This window comes from Bidens hawaiensis, unplaced genomic scaffold, assembly GCF_021521415.1.
Source record: "Bidens hawaiensis isolate Kalapana, Puna unplaced genomic scaffold, B.hawaiensis_p1.1 tig00011798_1, whole genome shotgun sequence".
Classification (NCBI taxonomy): Eukaryota; Viridiplantae; Streptophyta; class Magnoliopsida; order Asterales; family Asteraceae; genus Bidens; species Bidens hawaiensis.
In genome coordinates, this window is record NW_027491938.1 from 268,321 (window position 1) to 290,950 (window position 22,630).

The 22,630-nt window shown below is 35.3% G+C and overlaps 2 protein-coding genes across 2 annotated transcripts; one reads left to right on the forward strand and one right to left on the reverse strand.

Annotated features, from left to right (window-relative positions):
- Positions 1 to 3,649: 3,649 nt before the first annotated feature.
- Positions 3,650 to 4,459, forward strand: LOC143539108 (large ribosomal subunit protein P2-like). The gene is made up of 3 exons (XM_077032519.1): positions 3,650 to 3,742; positions 3,940 to 4,169; positions 4,265 to 4,459. Exons 1-3 carry the CDS (start codon positions 3,655 to 3,657, stop codon positions 4,289 to 4,291), a joined length of 345 nt encoding a protein of 114 aa, XP_076888634.1. The 5' UTR covers positions 3,650 to 3,654; the 3' UTR covers positions 4,292 to 4,459.
- Positions 4,460 to 11,563: 7,104 nt separating this feature from the next.
- On the reverse strand, positions 11,564 to 14,885 carry LOC143539139 (alkaline/neutral invertase E, chloroplastic-like). Its single transcript, XM_077032541.1, has 6 exons — positions 14,348 to 14,885; positions 14,083 to 14,248; positions 13,742 to 13,953; positions 12,672 to 13,165; positions 12,542 to 12,590; positions 11,564 to 11,924 (listed from the first exon to the last, which is right to left on the reverse strand). The coding sequence occupies exons 1-6, from the start codon at positions 14,876 to 14,878 to the stop codon at positions 11,598 to 11,600; spliced, it is 1,779 nt and encodes a 592-aa protein (XP_076888656.1). The 5' UTR covers positions 14,879 to 14,885; the 3' UTR covers positions 11,564 to 11,597.
- Positions 14,886 to 22,630: the final 7,745 nt, after the last annotated feature.

Sequence of the window (22,630 nt, forward strand, 5' to 3'; positions counted from 1 at the left end):
CACCACACCCCATATAATAACGAGTTGTTTTTGAAAAAACAATCATCCACCACAAGTTTAAATGAGTAATTTAATGAGGGGGGGGGGGGGGGTTACCCACCCTGTCTCCACTCCAAATTAAAATGAGTAGTTTTAGAAAGAAAAAAAAAGCATTCACCCATTATAATGAGCTTAATACTACTTCTTTTTAGCATATTATAATGACACTATTCTTATATAGGTGGACAAAAGGACCACAGAGGAGCGACGGTTCGGCCGTGTATCGCCCGCTCGAATATTGGACAAAATGGCTAAAATAGGGAAAATATTAGAATGGGTAAGAAGGTCATATGTTCGTTAAAGCATCCTACCTTGAAACTAGGCTGAAAATGAAACTAGCCTTGAGATAGATCATTTAAAGTACAAGAGCTCGAGCTTGACTCATAAGTATATTTTCAAGCTTGAGCTCCTCTCGAATAACTAACTAGTTATTAGTTAATAATTAGTATGGTTAACTATTTATATATGTTAATTGTAATTTTATCACAGCTTTATGTATAATATTAACTGCTTTAAAGATATACATTCATTACATTAAATTAAAATTGTATAAAAAGTATACTCGTTTAGGCTAGCTAGTTGATTGTTATTTATTAAAAGAAACTAAGGGTCAAACTCATTTATTAGAACACTTATTTCAAGCCTCGTTGAGCTTCTAAGAAGTAGATGTTGAGTAGCTTATAAATGGCTTTACTCCATATCTAAACCCTCGTGTAGAGATGCACAATAACCCCAAACCAGAGCTGTACCTAGGAAAAGTAACTAGAACCAAGTCTTTTTAGACCCGATTTTTTAGTACCCATAATCAGACCCTACTCATAGGGTATGCATTTCAATACCAGAACCCATACCCGGAACCGGTGACATCAAGTATGGTTTTCAAGCCAATACCTAGACCAAACCTGACCCCTGTATTGCCAATAACCGATCATACCAAATCTCGTTCCATAGAGCACCTCGATTTATGAACCACTGCATAGAGGTGCGCAATCGGGTTTTTCTAATTCCTGTTTTCGGGTATGGAATCGGGATTGGGTATGGCCGAATATTGGAAAATCGGTTATTGGCCATACCCGGGTGGGATTCGGATTCGATTCTGGGTATGAACCAGATTCTGGTCGAGTATAGAACCGGATATTTTAAAACCAGGTATTTGAATACCCTATTTCCGGGTATTGAAAAAGCCATATTTTTGAGTATATATTGGGTTTTTAAGACGCTAGACCTTTTTAGGGTATTTTTCATGTATTATTCTTGTAATTTCAGGTATAAATTGGGTATTCAAAAAACCCGATTCCAGTTTTCGGGTATTACAGGGTACAAATCCGGTTTTGGGTACATGTTTTGGTACTGAAATACATACCCTATCCATATGCTACGGGTACGGTTAGGTACGTGTTCGGGTAATAAAATCCCGGATATAAAAAAACCCGATTCCATTTTTTTTAAGTCTGGCTCTGAGTTCGGGTTTTATTCACCTCCTTGAAATAAATTTTTATTTTTTTGGTGGGCTTAAGCATGTACAAACCAGCCCGTTATCAAAACCACCAAAACAAAGCCCACGAAGTAACAAACATAACCATTATTATTATTATTATTAACACCATTATAAAAAGGCTAGGGTTTGCTTTGCATTGCAGAACCATTACGCCCACAATACACAGCGGCAGCATCACCAACGACTCGCAGGTATCGTCTACTCTTCATCCTCAATATTATATTTCAATTCCGTCAGTTTAATCTCAGTTATACCGTTAGAAACCCTAGAAGTTAGTTTGATTTAACTGAACTGATACGAGATCGTTAAATTGATTAATTGAAATAGTAGTAGTTGTTATTTATTATTGTAAATGTGTTGATTCACAATTGTTTAGGTTAAATTGTTTAAATTGAAACTGTGCTGAAAGTTTGAGTTTCGTCGGCTCGGTTCGGTTTGGTTCGGTTAAAAAGTTAAATTTATTAAACGAATTTAAACAATATAGAACTGAAATATATGTAACGAAATAGAAGTTAAATCATTCGAGCTGAGTTAACGAGCGAGGCGGTCGACTCGTTTACAAATTGCAATATGTATGTGGAGTCGACAAACGATAACGTAAACTGATTTGAATTAGCAAAGTATTTGAAATAGAAGTTAAATCATTCGAGCTGAGTTAACGAGCGAGGCGGTCGACTCGTTTACAAATTGCAATATGTATGTGGAGTCGACAAACGATAACGTAAACTGATTTGAATTAGCAAAGTATTTGAAATAGAAGTTAAATCATTCGAGCTGAGTTAACGAGCGAGGCGGTCGACTCGTTTACAAATTGCAATATGTATGTGGAGTCGACAAACGATAACGTAAACTGATTTGAATTAGCAAAGTATTTGAACTGTTTATTTATATGTGCATAGATACTAAGCAGTTAATGCCGAAAAAATCGGATATCGGTCGAGGACCGATATTTGAGATATAGGTTATTGTGGTGAGATATCGGTGGGATATCGGTAATTTTAATATCATGCAGAATTTATATATATAGCACTTTAATAATAACAAATCAGTATATTCTCTTACTATTAACAAATTAACCCTTTGCAGCACTAATAATTGTAGTAAGTAGGAACTGATTTAAGACTCGAGACACCAACATTAAACACTAAAAATTGAAAATTAAGACTTAAAACACTGATATCGACAATATCGGTGATATATCGGTGAAATGTCGGTCAATATCACCGATATTATCGGTACTGATATTCTGACAGAAATTTGACTGATATTTCACACGAGGACCAATAACCGAGATACCACCGAGATTGACTGCATAGACATAGATACCAAGCAATTAATGCCGAAAAAATCGGATATTGGTCACGAACCGATATTTTAGATATTGGTTATTTAAATAACATGTAAAGTTCACATATATAACAAGTTAGCTCTAATAATTCAGTATACTCACTTACCATTAACAAGGGTTTGGAGCAAATACTAATGACTTTTATCCTGCGAAGTGTACAAATAACTGGAGTAATTGTATTAACATTAGAGTAATTATTATTACACTATTTTATTTTTTATAACATAGTTACTCTAGTTCAAAGCTAAAATTACTCTAGTTATTTGTATGTTTAGTATGTTAATTTTAGTATACCTAATACATTATGCTCTCTTACCATTAACAAATTAACCTTTTGCAACTTGCAAAATACTAACAATCAGTAGCAAGTCGGAACTGTTTTAAGAGACTTAAAACACTGATATAATGAGAATATTGGTGATATGTTGGTCAATATTGCTGTTATTATTAGTACTGATGTTATACCAAGGGATCGATAACCGATATATCGGTGAGATATTGGCGATATCGACTACATGGCATAGATATGCATGTATATATAAAATAAAGTGAAGGTAAAGTAGTTTGAGGCGAGCTATTGAGCGAGCCTTCGTTAGTTGGGCTCGGCTCGTTCAACAAACTATGTTGGCTTGGCTCGGTTTCTAGTCGAGCCAATTCTATCAGGCTTTTTTCTAGTTTTTTATTAGCGAGCTTCAAGTCATGAGCTTTTTGGACAGTCCTAAGTGAGATGTGAGTTGTTTATTAACTCTTGTATGTTTCGATTGTCAGAATGAAGGTTGTCGCAGCATATTTGTTGGCTCTTTTGGGTGGTAACACATCTCCATCCGCTGAGGATTTGAAGAGCATCCTCGGTTCAGGTGTGTTTTTTTAGCTTCTATATTCATTTGTTTTTTGTAATATTTAAGTGCTTCCCGTACTTGTTTACTTGTTTATTGTTATAATCTGCACATATTTATGAACTGCATAGACTCTAATTGACATACAATTAATTACGAGTAAGTTTAATATTCTGGTAAAGTTGCTAATCATTGATATAACAACTAATGATTTGCAGTTGGAGCTGATGCTGATGATGATAAAATTGAGCTCCTTTTGTCTCAAGTAAAAGGAAAAGACATTACAGAACTCATTGCATCCGGAAGGGAAAAGTTAGCTTCCGTTCCTTCTGGTGGTGGCGGTGTTGCGGTTGCTGCTGCAGCTGGCGGCGGCGGTGCTGCACCTGCAGCCGCAGCTGCTGAGTCAAAGAAAGAAGAGAAAGTTGAAGAGAAAGAGGAGTCTGATGATGTAAGATTTATTATTATTATTATTTATTAAATTAAAGTTTGATTGTATGTTAACATTTGTTTGACATGCTTATTTGATTTTATTTTGATTTGCAGGATATGGGATTCAGCTTATTTGACTAGACGGAGCGGTCCGATATTTCTTCTTTTGGAGCATATTATCAAGCTTTCATCTTTTGCTGCTGGTTTTGTGTTCATTTTTTAGTTTTACTGTTGAACTAATGCATTTGCAAGACTAATATAAGGTTTAATTTAAGATTTGAGATATTATTTAATGAAAGTGGGTTTGTTGTTACATTTTATAGTCTAGGAAAATAAACTAATGAAATCTAGATACAACATAAAAACATGACTAGCAATTTTCAGAACCCGAAAATCAAACCAAAACTGAAGCGATTGTGTAGAAACTGGTTTGGAACCGATTGAAATCGTAGGTTCAGAACCGGTTTGTAGTTTCTCCACCAAAACTGGTTAACCGAATTGAAACCGAGCAAAACCAGTCAAAACCCGAACCGAAACCGATTATAAACTGGTTTTGAGTTATAATGCAAGTTTTATTTAATAAAGATGCACCAACCTGCTACATATCCTAAAGAGGCCTATGTTCAAAACCGGTTTGTAATTTTCTCCACCAAAAAAACGTGTATAATATTTCTGTGCTTAGGAGCAATGACGTTTTCTGATTCTACACACAGATCGTTTTGAACTAAAAGAAAACTTTTGAGCTAGTTAATAGTGATGAACCAAAAAGTGTCTGGGACACAATGTTAAGAATAGTGAATTGCTATTCTTGTTAACGACATTTAACGAACCTGACAACCATGAATTAATTTCAAGATATAAGACTTTCCTATTATAACATGCTGTGCAAAGGATCATTGTTCTTCCATCAAATATATAGCTTTTTCCTAAAGACTCGGGTTTAAATACCCACGGATTCGAGAGGGATGGGCGTAATTGATATGGGTGCTCCGCTAAGTGTTCTTCGGATATAAGAAGATTATGAAAACACTTACTCAAAAGCTCACTTCAGCAATGACTCTGTATGTGACTTGAAGTGATAATGATTGAAAGAGCATTAGCCTTACATATGCTTTTGGCTAAGAAGAGTGATAATAATATGACGGAAAATGTTTCTTAAGAAATATTGATTGTTACATATGGTGTAAGATGTTGTTCATTGCATTTGCTATCATTAATTAGTTCATTTAAGATTCACTCCAATTTTAGATGTGTTTGATATTATTATTCTAAGTTGAGATTATTATTGGCTAACTGCATTAAGTTGGGATTATAAAATCCAATTTATCATTTAGTAGGGATCAAATAAATCAGCTAATAGAGGAAGATGATAGAGGAATATATAATCATGAGGATATTTATCAATATTAACTAATTAATATACTCGTACCTTCGTATTCTTGATTCCTCTAACCCCCTATTTAAAAATAGTTTTGATGAGTCACGGCCTTACTTAAAAAGATCTAATCTATAGACTCGTACTTTTGTATTCTTGATTCCTAAGCTTTGGTGAGTCCTTCGAATACTAAAAGAATAGAAACTTCATAAATTACATGTATAACTAAATACAAAACAGAAAAACATAAAAATAAATTGGATCTTCCATCTTGAATAGTTATATCCATGTGCGGATCTTTTAAGAGGCGCGAGGAGTTATATTATACCGTGCTCCAACTCCTTAATTCTACATCTATAATAACAAAAACCCCGTGGTACATTTTACTCGGGTTTACGCATTGAAGGATTAACGACCCAACCCGTATTATTGGTCAATAAGTCAAAATTTAATTTAGATTGTTAAATGCATGAGAAGCTATGTTAAATTCGGATCAAATGCATGAGAAGCCTTCATTTACAAATAAAACAATCTGGTGGCTTGAGAGAAAATGGAGAGCAACCAGAGAGCTTTTGAAGATTTCGTTTATGAGCTCTGAAACTGGCTTGTGACTACTGATATCAAATCGTTTATTTGTTAATATGAACCATTGATTTTCGGAATGAGTTTGATTTCCATTGAATTGTTATGATACGCTTTCATCATGTGGTTTTGACACGTTTTGATTGTTTTGCCTACTTTAAGGGTTTATTTGTGTTCGCTATTTTCTCATGAGAAACGTGAGTGAGTTGAGACGTATAGATCGAACATGAGAAAAATACATCGTCTCTCTACCGAATGTTACAGATTAATCATAAGAATTACTGAATTATTGAATTACTGGAGACGTATGTATCATACCCATGAGAGAAAATATCGCTTCAACCATGTCCTCATGAAACCTTATGACACCGTTATGGATTTTATATTTTTATTCATTGGCTGAACTTAAATTTAGAATTATTGCTTATGCTATGGATCAGAGTTACGAATTGATATGCTACAAGTACAAATTGATAATATATGTTACATGATTATTGCTAAGTTATGATGAATATGTTTTTGTCATCCGCCTACTGAACGTTTCGCTCAGACATGATTTTGTTTGCTGTTTTCTTGCACATTAGGCATTCAAGGTTATCCACGGAGGATCGATCGAGGGCTTGGGGAAAATTTAAAGATCAAGCGTTTTATAATTACTGCAAGAAATAAATGATGTTTTGTAACAAATCTTTGGTTTTTAATTGTAAAAATGTATTCTTTTATCATTAATGAAATTGTGCCATTGAATTCCGATAGGTATATAAACCGGGTAAGCTAGGCCTTAGGTGTAAGGCCCTGATCCAGGTAGGTGTTGGATTTATTCGTAAAAATAATTCTAAATATCGGAGTTAATTAAAACTTTTCGTGGAATATAAAAACATCGATCATTCATACACAATCATTCAAATCTTTTCTTTAAACATACTCAATTGTTTTAACATAAAACATAAATAAAACATCGGGTCTTCCTTCTCTAGATGTCAGCCGCTCAGTCCATATCATGTGTCATCCTCAAACCAGCTCCTTTAGCCTAATTACCTGCGTGCATACTAAAAGTCAGCTACGCTGAGTGAGTTCTAGTTAACCAGACAACATACATTTCATTTACTTACTTACAAATACGCATCTGAATATACATATTATATACTTAACCTGTTCATCTTTCATTCTTACATACTTGCATACATACATTCATTCATTCTTTCATAATTTCTTTTTTTTATACTTTCATGCTTACATACCTTTCATACTTACATGCTTTACTCATTTAGTTCATACATACTATCTCTACGTTTTAAAGAGCATTTCGCCCTACATACCTCAGATCTTATTAGGGTTCAGTACGTGCCTTTCATACCTCGGATATTATTAGGGTCCGGTGCCCTTCATACCTTAGATATTATTAGGGCCGGTGCCCTGCATACCTCGGATATTATTAGGGTCCGGTGCCCTTCTTCTCGTTTCATACATCCATATATATCTTGTCATACGACCATACATACTTTACCATACAACCATACATACTTTACTTATCTTTTATTATATATAGATATATTCATATACATCCACGTACATACTCTTAACTCTTTATGTATCATTCATAAACATTCACATAACATACACTTACCACTTAAGGTAAGTGTATTTACTAAACACATATGAGTATGCACACAGCCCCGAAAACATAACAGAGAAAGGGGCTAGAAACTCATCTGAAGTCGGTTCCTCTTGGAGTTAATGGTGATACCTCTCTTCAATTGAGCACGGCTAACTGTTTAACAAGTTACAAGTATCAATTATCTAGTTCTAATTATATCATACTTCTAGATTCGTGAAACTCTCAACGAACAGGGGTCCAGGGGCAGTGCCCCTGACAACGGGGTCTAGGGGCGGTAGCCCTTAGCAGGATTCCAAGGGGCAGAGACCCTAGCTAGGGTCGAAGGTCAGCTTGGAAAAAATTTATTTTTATTAATAAGCATTTACTAAAAACTTTATTAGAAAATGACCTTTTCCTGAATTTGAATCAAGTTCAAACGAGTTGAACCACTTAACTCGATTCAACTCCTTTTTAATCGGGTCGAGCCACAACACTTGACTCGGTTTCTTCACAACACTCGACTCGGTACTTTTGAATCAATTCGAGTCATTCGACTTGGCTCATTTCAGGTCGAGTCGAGCCATTCGACTCGGCTCATTTCGGGTCGAGTCGAGCCATTTGACTAGTCTCATTTCTTTCAATCCCCTTTCCATTTAGGCCACTTCCTTATGTCCCGTTATGCCCTTGTTACTGCTAGAATGAGTTCTGGGTCGTAACAACTCCATTTCCTTGCTTAACACGGCCCAAACATCACTTGTTCGTACCGCCTTAACCCAATCAACTTGTTTATCAAAAGTTAATATTTTTCTCACCTTATAAGGCCCGATTTGCCTTAGTGTTGGATCTTAAAACAACCCGACATTTAAGACCTAACATTTTTACTAAAGACATACCTTTCTTGGATTTTGGTTTGGTTCGGATCCGGACCAACTTGTGAATCTAGACGTGTTTTCTTGTTATTTGATGTTGCTTGAACAAGAAATCTTCCTGGTATCTCTTAGGTCTTGGATCCAGATGAGAAGGAGAGTTTGTGTGTGTTTTGAGTGTGTGTTTGGAAGCAGAAGATGGAGAATGAGAATGTTAGGGTTTTAGGGAGGTTTAGGAGTTTAAATACTCCAAGCCCATGGACATTAAGCCCGTAACCATTCTCAAGTCCATCTATTTTACCTAAGCCTACCATTCAATCCCATTATTATTTAACAAAATCAAATAACAACACACATTTAAATAATAAAACTTTCTTTATTTATTATTTTTAAAAGATGGATGTTACAAGTCTACCATACTTAAAAGAGGTTTCGAGGAATTACTAAACAAATCTGGGTAAGTAAATATTTGTGTCAATAATTTTTTTTATACAAATTCATATTTGAGGGCTATGTTTTCTTAGTGGCACCGAGCATAGGAATTCTCAGGCCGACGTGTTGGGCGTACTTTGTGAAGTTTTCGACCATCGATTCACCGCAAGCCCTATACCTAACTGTTTTTCTGGCATAATATATACAGTTTCCATATTTAACGTTTCTTTCCTACAAGTTGTTAACCCTAGTCCTTGGGTTATAACTAGATGGTAGGATCTTGGAGGGGGCAAATGGATCTAATCGACCTGAGTTTTACCCGAGCTGAGATCGAAAAACCTAGTTAAATTACAACCAAGGACCGACCCAATATACTAACCAAGGGTATTGAGTATGGGGTATAGGGCCGAGCTTTGTATTTTTGGTATGAGTCTCAGTTAATTTCGAGTCGATCCGACTTTTGCTCCTCCCTAGTAAGATCATTGTAATTGACTTGCGCATCTCTTCTTCAACTTCCCAAATAGCATCCGATCTCTTACGGTGCTTCCATATCACTTTCACTAAGGGAATAACTTTATGACGAAGCAGATTCTCCTTGCGATCAACTATCTCAACAGGCTGTTCAACATAGTTTAACTGTTCATCCACCTCATTGCCTATTAATGGCACATTAGACGTGTCATTAGCTAGACATTTTTCATGGATGTTGCATTAGGCCTAGTTTAGTGCCATTTAGATAGGTTCACAACACATTATACGTTATAAATTAAGTTATGCGTTTATAAAATTATAAAAAATATTGGGTTATAATAAAATTTTTAGGACCCATATTCACCCACGCAACAACATTAATTTAGCCTATGAAAGCCATACTTCGGTGATTTAGTTGAAGTTAATTATTTTATATCTTTTATAAAAAGCTATTTTGAAACCTTTATGAAGCGATCCCCAAGCTCTAAAGGTCATTTCAGACCCAATTTTAAGAGAAAACAAGGGAAGGTGTTCTGGGGATGGTGAAAATGTAGAAAATGACCCCTTTTATAGGGGTTGATGGCTTGTGAAGACTCGAAGACTATGTCTTTGCCTTGTTGGTGCTTTTGTCCTTGTTATATCCTGACAGTGACAATGCTAGCATGCCTGTCCATGGTTGTTACAAGAATGGTTCAAGCAGAGAATTTTCATCGTTTTCAATTTAATCTTGTCTTATTATCTCGTGTCGTTTCTTCATTTTGTCTTTTCTTATAAACCTCTAGAGGTAACATCTTGAAACTTTCGGTCCATTAATGACAACTTTAGAAGTTAAGGGACTACTTGGTCACCATGTCAAACTTAAAGTTCAGGGACTAAAATGTAATTAAGCAACATTTAGATGAGACGGCCGTCTCATCCATTAGATGGTCCGTATCAAACATGGTTTATCCGTTAAAGAAATTTATTGAGACGGGCTGTATCAACGACCTGCCTTTTGAGTCGGGTGAGACGATCAGCTCAACCCTAATTCAACAAAGTTAAATGCCAAAACATGACATTCGCATGTCCTCATAATATGGTTTATCCAATCACGCAACTTTAGTACCGTTTTTTAATTTTTTGCAAATGGTTACCTCACTTTTCTAAAACTTGTTTTATCATAGAGTAACTAGTTTATTTTGAATTTATTGCAACTGGATACTTTGATTAGTTTTGGATAGATAGGCAAACCAAGAGAGGCATTACATATTACAATTAAAAGCATCTCTAAATGAACAAATCAACGCCCCCCCCCCCCCCCCCCCTCCCCCTCCAATGCTTATTGATCCTTCAAACCCTAACCATTGTTCATCTTCAAATTCAGTGAATTACAATATATTGTTTTGCCCATGTGATTCGTCAACCATCGTTCATCTACAAGTATAATTGATGTTATACTAAGAGGTGCGAAGTTGTGTATTTGTTATTTGGCTTGATCCTCCAATTTGTTAAAGAGCTACTGTTATCGTACCCGAACTTTTGAAAAAAAAAATCAATGCACATAAAGAAAATGCAAGAAAAATTGCTAAGATGAACTTCTACTAGAAGTAAATTGAGAATCAAGAACCAAAGACTAAAAAATATGTTATGCATTCAAAAAAATGTACTAAAGTTACATAATTAAACAACCCACATGTATGAAAATCACACTTAGCTCAAAAGAATAATAAATAAAATAATCATAATTACTAATTTACCCCTGACTTAACAGACAAAATAAACAATGTTAGAAAAAAGTACTAAAATTGAAAGTTTTAGAAAAGTGAGGTAACCATTTGCATAAATTCAAAAACGGTACTAAAGTTGCGTAATTAAACAAACCACAATTACTAAAATGAATAAAGTGGATACTGACACATGAATTGGATACCATTACATGTCTTGTATGATAAACCAAATAAATGAAATCTGAAAAAAATATTATTGTTACCTGAAGTGTAACCTTTTTTTATTTAAAATTGGTTCTATATTTTAGAAACTACTACATAAAAATGTCAACCTTGACATACTCTCAAAAGATTAAAAAAAAAGTACAATAAGTCAATAACCTTCTCTGTATTAACTACATTAAACAAACAAAAACTTTCAAACAATGAAAGTCTGACTAATACCTTTTCGCGGCCGTTTTCTCCTCGGATTAGCACTAATCATGCACGAAAAAGCATTAACGAGCTCGGTATCCTCCACATTCACTAGAATCTTAGCAGCTTCCGGATTAGCTAGCAATTGTTTTGCAACAACATACCCTGCAATCGACCATGTTTGAAAAAGCCGTGCTTGTTTCCCAATAAACCGCCCTCTTTTCGTGTCATAATATTCCGCCCACTTGTCTTTCGATATACGCCTCTCAGCAACTTTCACCGCGTTTTCAGCTATTTCAGGCCTGTTCATCTTTATACTTGCCACCGTCAACTGCATAAAAACATAAATTAAAATAGCATGTTTATTCATGATAATTTTATTAATAGGGGTGTTCTTCGGGTTTGTTTTTTGGGTTTCGGGTTTTTTGGTTCGGGATCAACTTATATGTCAATTCGGATTCGACTTTAAACTGTGTAAAATTTACATTTAGAGTAAATTACACAGAAGGTCCCTGTGCTTTGGCCCAAATTAACGATTTCGTCCTTACGAATTAAAAATATTACGGATATGGTCTAAATCACCTGGTTTGCTTTCAAAAATGATCCCAGGATCAGATTACTATTTTGCCCTTTCCAAAATTTACACTGTTGTTGTGTTGTTATTAATAGCACATTCAAAAAAAATTAATAATAATAATAACAAGAGTAAACTAGTAAAGGGGTTAATGTGTAAATTTTAAAAAGGGCAAAACAGTAATCTTACCTAACCCATGGACCAATTATGAAAGCAAACTAGGTGATTCACTGATTGGATTATACTCGTAATTTTTAAACATAACGACGAAACCCATAATTCGAGCCAAAGCACCGGAACCATCCGTGCAATTTACTCTAAATTTTATTATCTCAACATAGTTTTTGAGATCTTGTTTGATACATTAAACTCACCTGCCAGAGTAAAGTTGGCCATGAACCTCCATTATGGTAAGACCAAGGTCTACATCATTAAAAAAAATAATAATAAAAAAATAAAACATCACAACTAAAAAGTCAAAGTCAAAGTCAAAGTGAAACTCACGTGTTTTTCGGGTCACTGCCAGTAATAATCCGCCATTCTTGACCTTCAAGAGCAGGATAACAAATCTTCAAAGGCATATCACCAACAAGATCCGCCCATTTAGCTTCAAAAAGATCCAAAATAGCATGTGACTGATCATTTGTAGCAAGACTACTAACAACTGACCATAAATTTCCAAGTGAAAAGAACCGGAAATCCATATGAGCCGGTTGCAAGTTCCCGATCATATATCCGCCTTTATTAGGCATCCATTCTACTAACCATGGTGGAATCTGATCCGGGTATATATTGAATTTGTTAACCGCGTCATAAGAATATTCCTCGGTTTTGTAACGGTATATTTCATTGAGTTTTCTCATGTCGATCCAATAATATTCTCGCACGTGAAATGATAATGCAACAAGACGGTTGTTAAGTGCGGTAATTAGGTCGGCTGATGCGTCCTCACGGGCCAACATTTCTCCTGCAGATAGTAACGCTGAATAAAACAATGCCTGAAAAATAACGCAGATTTAAAAGCTTACGGGTCGAAATCGGTTATTATTTGAAATCAAAATGGACCACGTGAACGAGCCAAACAAACACGAACAGAGCATGTTAGAGTTCGTTTAACTTTAACCAAACAAGCAATCAAACACGAGCAATTAAACACACAGGGTTTTCTTGTTTGTGTTCATTAAGGAAATAAACGTGTGCATGTTCGTGTATGTTCATTCGTCAACAGTGTAAATGAAAGGTTCATGAACGTAAAAGACGAATATAACTAAGCTAAAACCAATTAAAAGTAAATGTGAACAACAGCGTGCTGGGCTTAAAAAGTTAATAAAACTAGACCAAATTGTAACGGGCCTTAGACATTTTAACGAATATTAACAAATGAAAACGAACGAGCTTAAACAAACATAACCTAACTAACATAAGTGAACGTAAACGAACGAACATAAACGAATTTAACTGAATAAAAGTTCATTAACATAAATGAACGAACAATTTATGTCCCTCGTTTAACCACATGAACAAACTTTTTTCACTTTTTTGTTAATTTTCGTTTGTGTATTAAATAAACGAACCTGAATTTCCAAGGGGTGTCCATGAATTCCCATACGTCTATCAATCATGCAGGAACCATCAGTCACAAGTAGAGTTGGAAACATGTCAAAACCATCAGCAAGACACAGTTTAAGAATCATCCTAATGCCCGTTTGAACATCAACCCGTTCTTGAACCGAAAGATCGCCAGTACATTTCCCGTACGCTCGCAGCAATATAATCCACCATAATCCTGAAACAAACCTTTTTTGAGGTAAATAACCACAAAGTGGGGGCCGTTTGAGCTTAACATGTTTTACCCATTAAGGATAAAAGTCATAAAACATAACCGCAAAAAGATGAAAATTGACTTTTGATTAACCAGAGTCAACGGGTGCCACACGACCAATGGCTGCCTCACCAAAATCAGGATCCAAAATATCCTCGGTTGCAGAATCATCACCGTCAAGCGGAACCGTACGCACCTTGAAGCTTGCAGGCATTAACCCTTGACCAGGACTATGGCAATCCATGGTTTTCTCCCAACTCTATTTATACAAATATGAAAAATACATACAGTAAGCTCAATTAACAAATTAAATGTAATCACACGGTTTAATTAGATTAACAAATGAAATGAAAATCACCTGCAACTGAAGGGTGTGTAAGATAAAGTTCCTTACAATATCATACTCGCCTTTTAACAGAAAAGCAATCCCAGATGGAATAAAATCACGAATAAAAACTTGATCATAATTTAAAATGCTGGAATCACTTGGATCATTAGCAGCAATGGTTCCAACTGGATGACCACAATAATAAACCATAGACGCGCGTAACAATTCCCACGCTTCTTCTTCGATAGAATTTATACAACTTACGTGCAATGAACTGCTAAATGTTCCGTTTCCATTTGTAGATAACTCACTTTTAAGAACCGGATCTCTCTTTTCACTAGTCGCATCAGTAACACTGTCAATTTTGCGGCATTTACATCTTAATGACCTAAAACGATCATTAACATCCGGTCCACGATGACATGAAGATATCATGTTGTAACTTTTACGCCTTGAACTTGTACCAGACCTTTTACTTCTATAAACCAAACCATGGTTACTTGAAACCAAGATATTTAACTTGTTAGGGCATAAACCAGTATGTGATAAAGTAGCAGCCATTGAGTTAAGTAAAAACTGAAGCAGGACAGGACACCTTGTGAATTCAAACTAATGCCTACACCAACAAACAAAAATTTAATAATTAATGTTCAGGTGAGTATAAAAACATTCAAATTATAAGTGCAAAAATAGCATGTAAAGTGCAAACCTAATTCTTCATATAAACTAACTAGGGCTGTAAACGAACCGAATGTTCAATGAACTGTTCAGCAGTAGTTCGTTCGTTTAATAAATGAACACACATGAACAAGAAATTTCGTTCAATTAACTAAACGAGCGAACACGAACAGAGGCTGTGTGTTCAATCGTGTTCGTGAATGTTCAATAATGTGTTCACTTACGTTCGTTAATGGTTTTTGTTTATGTTTGTTCATTAAATGTCTTTAATACTTTTAAAGAGTTCTTTAATCCTACCATATAGATCTAAGCAAAATAATTAACTATAAAAGAAATATATATATGAGTATCATGTGATAAATTTATAAGTAAATTAACATATGAATATGATTATCAAAAAACACCAAAACAAACAGGGGCGAAGCTATGAAGGGACCGGGGGTGGCCCCGGTCACTGCCGTTTTCTCCGTTAATAGGGTAAATTTCGCGGTTTTTCCCGAAAATTTTTATAGGTATTAGCACGGTCACTGTCAATTTATTTTTCCAAAAAGCTACCGGTCACCACCAAATTTTTTTTTATAAATATAATACCCTATCGTTTGATTTTTTTTTATAAAACCTCATGGTTTTTATAAACAAAAGTTATGAAAATTGTAAAAAACTTAGTTTTTAATATAATTCAAATTTGGAGGGGCTTGTTGTAAATTGTTACATAATATAACTTTAAAAAAATGAAATGGGAATTTTTAAAAAACAATCTCCCTTCTGCCTGCCTTCTGCCTTCTGAGTTCGCCACCGGCCCACCGCCCCACCGCCGTCCGCCGCTCATCCACCTCCGCCGCTCGTGGCTCGTCCACGATCCCCGGTTCACCGCAAGGTAATGGTTTATTTGCTCTACCTTTGTGTTGTTAAACATAGTTCAAGGATTATAAAATTAAGGTTTGTAATTGTGAAATGGGGATTTGAGGAAATTAGTCAATTAAGCTTGTAATTGATATTGTATGGTGAAATTTTACTCAAACTTTGCCTATTGAATCTTCTTAATTAGGTAAATCATGAAAAAGCAATATACAATTTTTTCTTTTTTCAAAAAAAAAGGATGATGAACAAACGAGTAAACGTCACAGAGCTTCAACTAGTGAGCCGGTTAATTTTAAAGGTTGCCGAGCTGCTTTGTAATTCTTATTCTAAGGTACTCACCCCACCTCTCGGCTCTTGTATTATTATGAATATTTTAGGTCTAGTTTTTTTAATTGTAAGAACAATTGTTTTTAAATGAATGTAAAAGATTAGATATATAGATGTCATATTGCTTGATCCAACCCGAATCGAACCACCAACCCGAACGAACCACCGACACGACCGAACCACCAACCCGAACCGAACCACAGACATGACCCGAACCACTGACACGAACCGAATTGTCGACCCAAAAATTTTTGAGTCCTTGACTTCGGTCACCGCCGTGACGAAGCCCAAGCTTCGCCACTGAACACAAACTTCGTAGCCGGGCCAAACCATTGATGCTGACCATTTTCAGTGTGCCAAATCATATAAAACATTTTTTTTGTGAAGAGATACTGTAACCCAAACGCTACATGGGTGTTCAATACTTCAACCCGTTAGTTTAAATCCCGCCAAAAGGTATATCCATGTATCGCACGATTAGCAGACAGATCAAAATTCACTCTCGCATGACATCAGAGACGATTACTCTCAACAAACTGGTCCCTTACTCAATGAGTGGCATTTACCCACACCAGCTATAAAATAGGTCTCCGATGAAGGTACGATTATCTTCTACACACTCAACTCTTCACTTTCACATACATCACATCTCTAAGATCATTTTATTGATTCTCAAGCCGAAGGTTGGCCACAGACTCACAGGGAGGACACTCCGGCCAAATCAGCGAGATTCCGGCCAAAATTTGTTTGTGTATGTATAAAACTGAAAATTATGTATAAAAATGTGTGTGTGTATATAAAACTGAAAAATATACATTAAAGTCCAATCAGATTAATCATGATTAATCGCTAGTCCCACCCCACCAGCAGACCACCGACTAGCGATTTTTACAACACTGCTCGCTACTCCATACCCCACCACCCGACCAACACCTAGCAAGTTCTACAACACCAGCCGTCCGCTAAAAGCTTAACGGACGAACATGAACAAGGCCTTGTTCGGTTCATTTCGGTTCGTTTACAGCCCTAAATCTATCAAATCATAAACAACTATACTCATATAATAAAACTAGGGCAAATTTATTAACGGATATGATATAATATAATTCTCACGTATAATTAATTAATTATCATATGTATATACAAAACAAGTAAAAATGAAACAGTACGATCTAGGTCAAAAATTATACCTTGAAGAAACAGTTCACGAGATCATCAATCGATTATTATGAAGAGCTGCAGATTTCTCGGGATATGATTATGAAGATGAAGACGTAAATTATTATTAATATTATTATTATTATTATTAATTTGATGATATTATAAGTTTTATGGATGATAATATAATGAAGTGTAAAGTGGTGAGTGTAAATATTATTATTGTCACGGGAGTAAGGTGAGGTGAAACCGACATTGAAGAAATGTATGTATGATTAATAAGTTATATGTATTTTGCGTGAATGGCAGGGGTGTTCATGGTTCGGTTCGAAACCGTTTAAACCGGTCATCGGTTTGGTTTCACGGTTGGTTTTCTTCCTCAACTTTTGGACGGCCGGTTTCAAAATTCTCAAACTGTAGTGAACGGTTTGGTTTACGGTTTATATCGAAAACCAACCGTATAAAACCAGACCGTATAATTTAATTGTATTTGTTTTTTTAAAAATACTTATATATATTATTATAGATAGGCATTGTATAAACTCTAAATAACATGTATTCCTATATGAAGAAAAAGAATGGGTTAAGTGACTTAAGTCTAATCAAACAACATTTAATCCATCTTTCCTCATTTTGTAAATTATAACCTAAAACCATTTTCCATTCCCGACACACCAGACTTGTTTTCTGCTAATGGGCTTTGGTTGTTTATATAATACCTTTATTTGGATGCCTTGCATAAAGGGCGCTTCAAGCCCAAACCGTAAAACCAAACCGGAACTAAGGTTTGGTTTGGTTCGGTTTAAAAGTTTCACGGTTTGGTTTTGGTTTGCAAAAACCAAAAACCGTTAATAACGGTTTAGTTCACGGTTTGACCTAAAAATCGAGAAAACCGGACCGTAAACACCCCTAATGAATGGTGCTTTGACTTATTGAGTTATCATCATTTGGTACCCTCATGGATCGAACTATAGTTACTTAATCAAAAGTGTTGTGTTAATATTATATAAACGGTGAAACATTAATTGAGGTACATTTTGTTTTTTAAAAGGTAAAATGTCTGTAGTCTGCGGACCACATCTGAAGACAACTGTAAAAGAAGAGGTGGACCAAACATCTACAGTATGCAAGAAGAAGACTGTTTGTTTTTTAACGTCTGCAGATTGTTAAAATAAATTGGTCGTGGGGTACAAACTGTGGTATTGGATGGTGGGTGGTGCTGGATGATGATAGTGGTAGTGGGTGGTGGTGGTAGAAAGCGATGGTGGTTGGTTGTGGTGGTAAAAGGAGGTGGTGGTGGCAGATAGAGGTGCACAAAAAACCCGAACCCGGAACCGGACCCAAAAAAAAACCCGGAACCGGTTTTCGGGTTTTTTTTTTACCCGGGTTTTTTATACCCGAACCCGACCCTACCCGTAGGGTACTAATAGGGTACGAATTTCAATGCTGAAACCCGAACCCGAACCCAATATAAACCCGAAACCCGGTTCTAGTTATACCCGAAACCCGGGTTTTTTGCATACTCGAACTGGATTTTTTTGCATACCTGATATTAGTGTTTGTGCACATGTGTCTGTGTGGCACTTGGCAGTGGTTGTGTGGCTACCCACATATCTATAGTCGTTCTTTAACGGGTCTTTTTTAAAGCACATATTTGATATAAATATTTTTTTAGAGCAACGCCTTTTGATATATCATACAACAATTTAAAACACATAAAATATATGTTTTTTTTATATCATTGTTTAGTTATTTACATATGTTTGAATGAACTTTGAAGTTTGTATGCAAAAAATGGAGTTATAATAAAAAAACTAAGTAGGCATGTTAACATAAGAATGCTGCAGAAAATTGGTTTCTTTAATACCCAGAAATAGGGTATTCAAATACCCGAAAAATGGGTTTTTTCAATACCCGAAGTAGGGTATTCAAATACCCGGGTATTGAAAACCCGGTTCAATACCCAACCCGGACCCGGTACATAGTGTATGGTTTTTCATGTCAATACCCGGACCCGAACCCGATCCGGTTATTACTAATACCCGATCATACCCATAGCTGATTCCATACCCGAACCCGGTTTTTTTTAATACCCGATTTGTGCACCTCTATTGGCGGACGGTGGTGGTGGTGGACAGTGGGTGGTGGTGAGATGTGATGTTTTAGCCTAGGGTGAGCAACTTAACCGCCATAACCGAACTGATTTAACAGATAAACGACATAACCAGCGGGTCGGTTTAATGAATTTATAAAACCGCCAAATACGGGTCGGTTTTGGTTAAAGATAATTCCAAAACCGCTATAACCAAACCGACCCATTAATTTAACCAACAATATGTTTGAGATTAACTTCCACTAAACATGTTGGATTATATCATTTTGATGCTTTTGATTCAACGCTTGTTATCAAATTAAGCTGAATTTCATTGTTGGATTATATAATTTCATTTTTTTTGAATATTTAGTATTAATATTATGGATTATATACTTTGTTAGATTATGTCATGTCGTTTTCTGTAGTAATTGGTACCAAACTTTTAGGCTTAATTACATTGTTTTGGTTATGGTTAATAGACCCATAACCGACTCACTTTAAGTCTATAACCACAAAACCTATTAACCAAAACCACCATAACGGGTCGGTTATGGTTATGGTTATCCATTAACCGAATATTGGTTATAATTATGGGTTTTGCTCAAAACCACCCCAACCGACCAATGCACACCCCTATTTTAACCCACTGTAGACCTTCGAATATCTCAGAAGTGAATGAGCCAAATCTGCACCAAGAAGAGCTTACACATACATTTTTTAATAAAGCGTCTTCAAGAAAACAAACAGTCTACAGATGACAATGTCTGCGCGGCGCAGACAAAAGAGCCTGTCCAAATCTTTTTCAGAAAATCAAACAGCACCTTAGTTAATCAATAGTGTTGTCATGTCAATGTCACATAAACGGTGAAACATTAACTAACACGTGAATTATGTGTAATCAAGGGGCTTTAACTAGTTGAGTTTATAATCATTTTGGTGTAATAAATATATTGGTTGGATTAAAATGGTTTATTCTCATTAGTTGGACTTGATTGTGGTCCCACCACCTTGAGCTAGAGGTGCACAAACTGGTTCAAAACTCAAAACCGGTTTGGGTTGAAACTGATTCGGTTTGGTCAACAAAAGTCAAAACCGGTTTAAGATCGGTTTTGGTTCGAGTTGAAACTGGTTTCTTGACCACGTTACAATCGGTTTCGGTTCGGGTTTTAACCGGTTTTGGTTCGGTTAACCGGTTTTGATGGAGAAATTTACAAACTGGTTCCGAATCTACGATTTCAATCGGTTCCAAACCGGTATATACATAATCCGTTCTGTTTTGGTTTGATCTTCGGGTCAATTCGGTTAACCAATTTATTTACCCACTCTCGCCCTTTGTGTGTTACTCTACTGGCGCTCCAAGGAAATGATTATGCATATGAGGCCACTCTAAATTGGATGTAATGTTTTGAAGGCCAATTTGAAGTGAGGTGGTAGAAAGTGGTGCACACCTCACCACAACACTTGTTCTCATTAAGTTGGAAATGACTTTGTTGTCAAAGTCATGTTGGTTCGACCTATAGCACCGACTTATTAAAGTAGTGAATCATGTTTGATGAACAAGTTAACTCAAATGCATTGTACTATTGATATGTCGAGGTTTAGAAGGTATTATTTAGATAGTATTAGCTATTAAGATACAAAAAAATTAATATTATTTTGATTAATAGTTTTTTCGTTTAAATTATTCACTTGTAGAAGATAAGGGTGTTTGGAGTGGAGTTCGGGTTCACTTCATGTCCCTTAATGCACCCCAATCAACTCAGGAAGGTCTATCGGGTATGAAATTCGGTTTAATGTAGCCGAAGACCAAGAAGAGAGAGGACGGGAGGTTGACAAATGGTTGATTTTCATTTTTCTTTTTTATAGATTTTTATTACACCCTAATAAATCTTTAAAATCTTCTTAAGTTAATTTTTTCCCTAGAACTTTCTTCATTTTAAACAATTTTATTTGTTACTTTCAACTACTCACCCTCACTTTCTTATTATACCAATCATTTTCATATGATGCTCATTTATGTGTTGTTGATTAAGTACAAAAATAGAGAAAAAAGAATTTAAAAGAAATCAGCTGTTTGAAACATTGTGTGGGTTTGAATCTTTGATTCATAATTTTACGTGTACTTAGCAACATTATTTGCAAGTAAATATACAATGAGTCAGCTAAAAACATGAAACATTTTAAATGTGTTACATTCGTCCCGTCATCAAAACATTTTTTGCCATTTTTATCTGAATAGGAATTAGCTTCCATATTATTCAACCGTTAAAAAAATATTGCAAATTAATAAGACCTTAAGGAACATAAAACATCCTAAACCATTTTTTATTTAAAGATTTATATTGTTATCATGTTAAAATTACGTTCTTAAGCATAATTAACATGTGTGGACCAGACCTTTTTAATAAGGCCAATATAGATAACTAAAGCATCCAAATATGTATTTGTTTTCATTAATACCTAAACCAATCAAATGTATGTTTTGGAAAATTACGACAAATTAGAATAATATCAAAAACAATTTAAATGTGAAATGCCACTTGTACCCTTCTAAATCTTTTCTTTTAGTAAAAGTGAAGACTACAATTTCTTCACAATTTTCTAATTAAGGACTAACACCACTGTCATCAACAATATATGTAATTGATGGATTCCAAACAACAATCTGTTTGTTCTGTAGATATTGAGGATAATCGAACAAACGCATTAATGTGGGATCAATTATACACGTTTTACATACACATTTATCATCATATTTATACATGTTTGATCATTACTATGGGTAAAATACTACCCAATCCATTCTTAATTGATAAATACAAGTTTTTAACCTTTAATAATGAAAAAAAAAAATTAAAAACATTGATAAATGATGAAGGTTTGAAGATTTCATAAATCAGCTGAAGATAAACACGGGCATGCTTGCCAGACATGACCTTGCTTGCCTCCCGAGGTCAAAGTCAACATCAAAGTCTGGCCTAGAAGCCGAGCACGAGAGTGTCATACTAAGCACGAGCGTGCTCAACTTTGGACACTAGTCAATGATAGTCAACCAAGTCAATAAGAAGCCTTACCTCAAGATGAAATACAATCTTAAACAATTTGTCTTGCTTATGTACAATCTTCACCATCTAAGTTAGATTGTCACGTAAATTTAAAACCTCACTAATTATTATATAATATAATTTAGAACT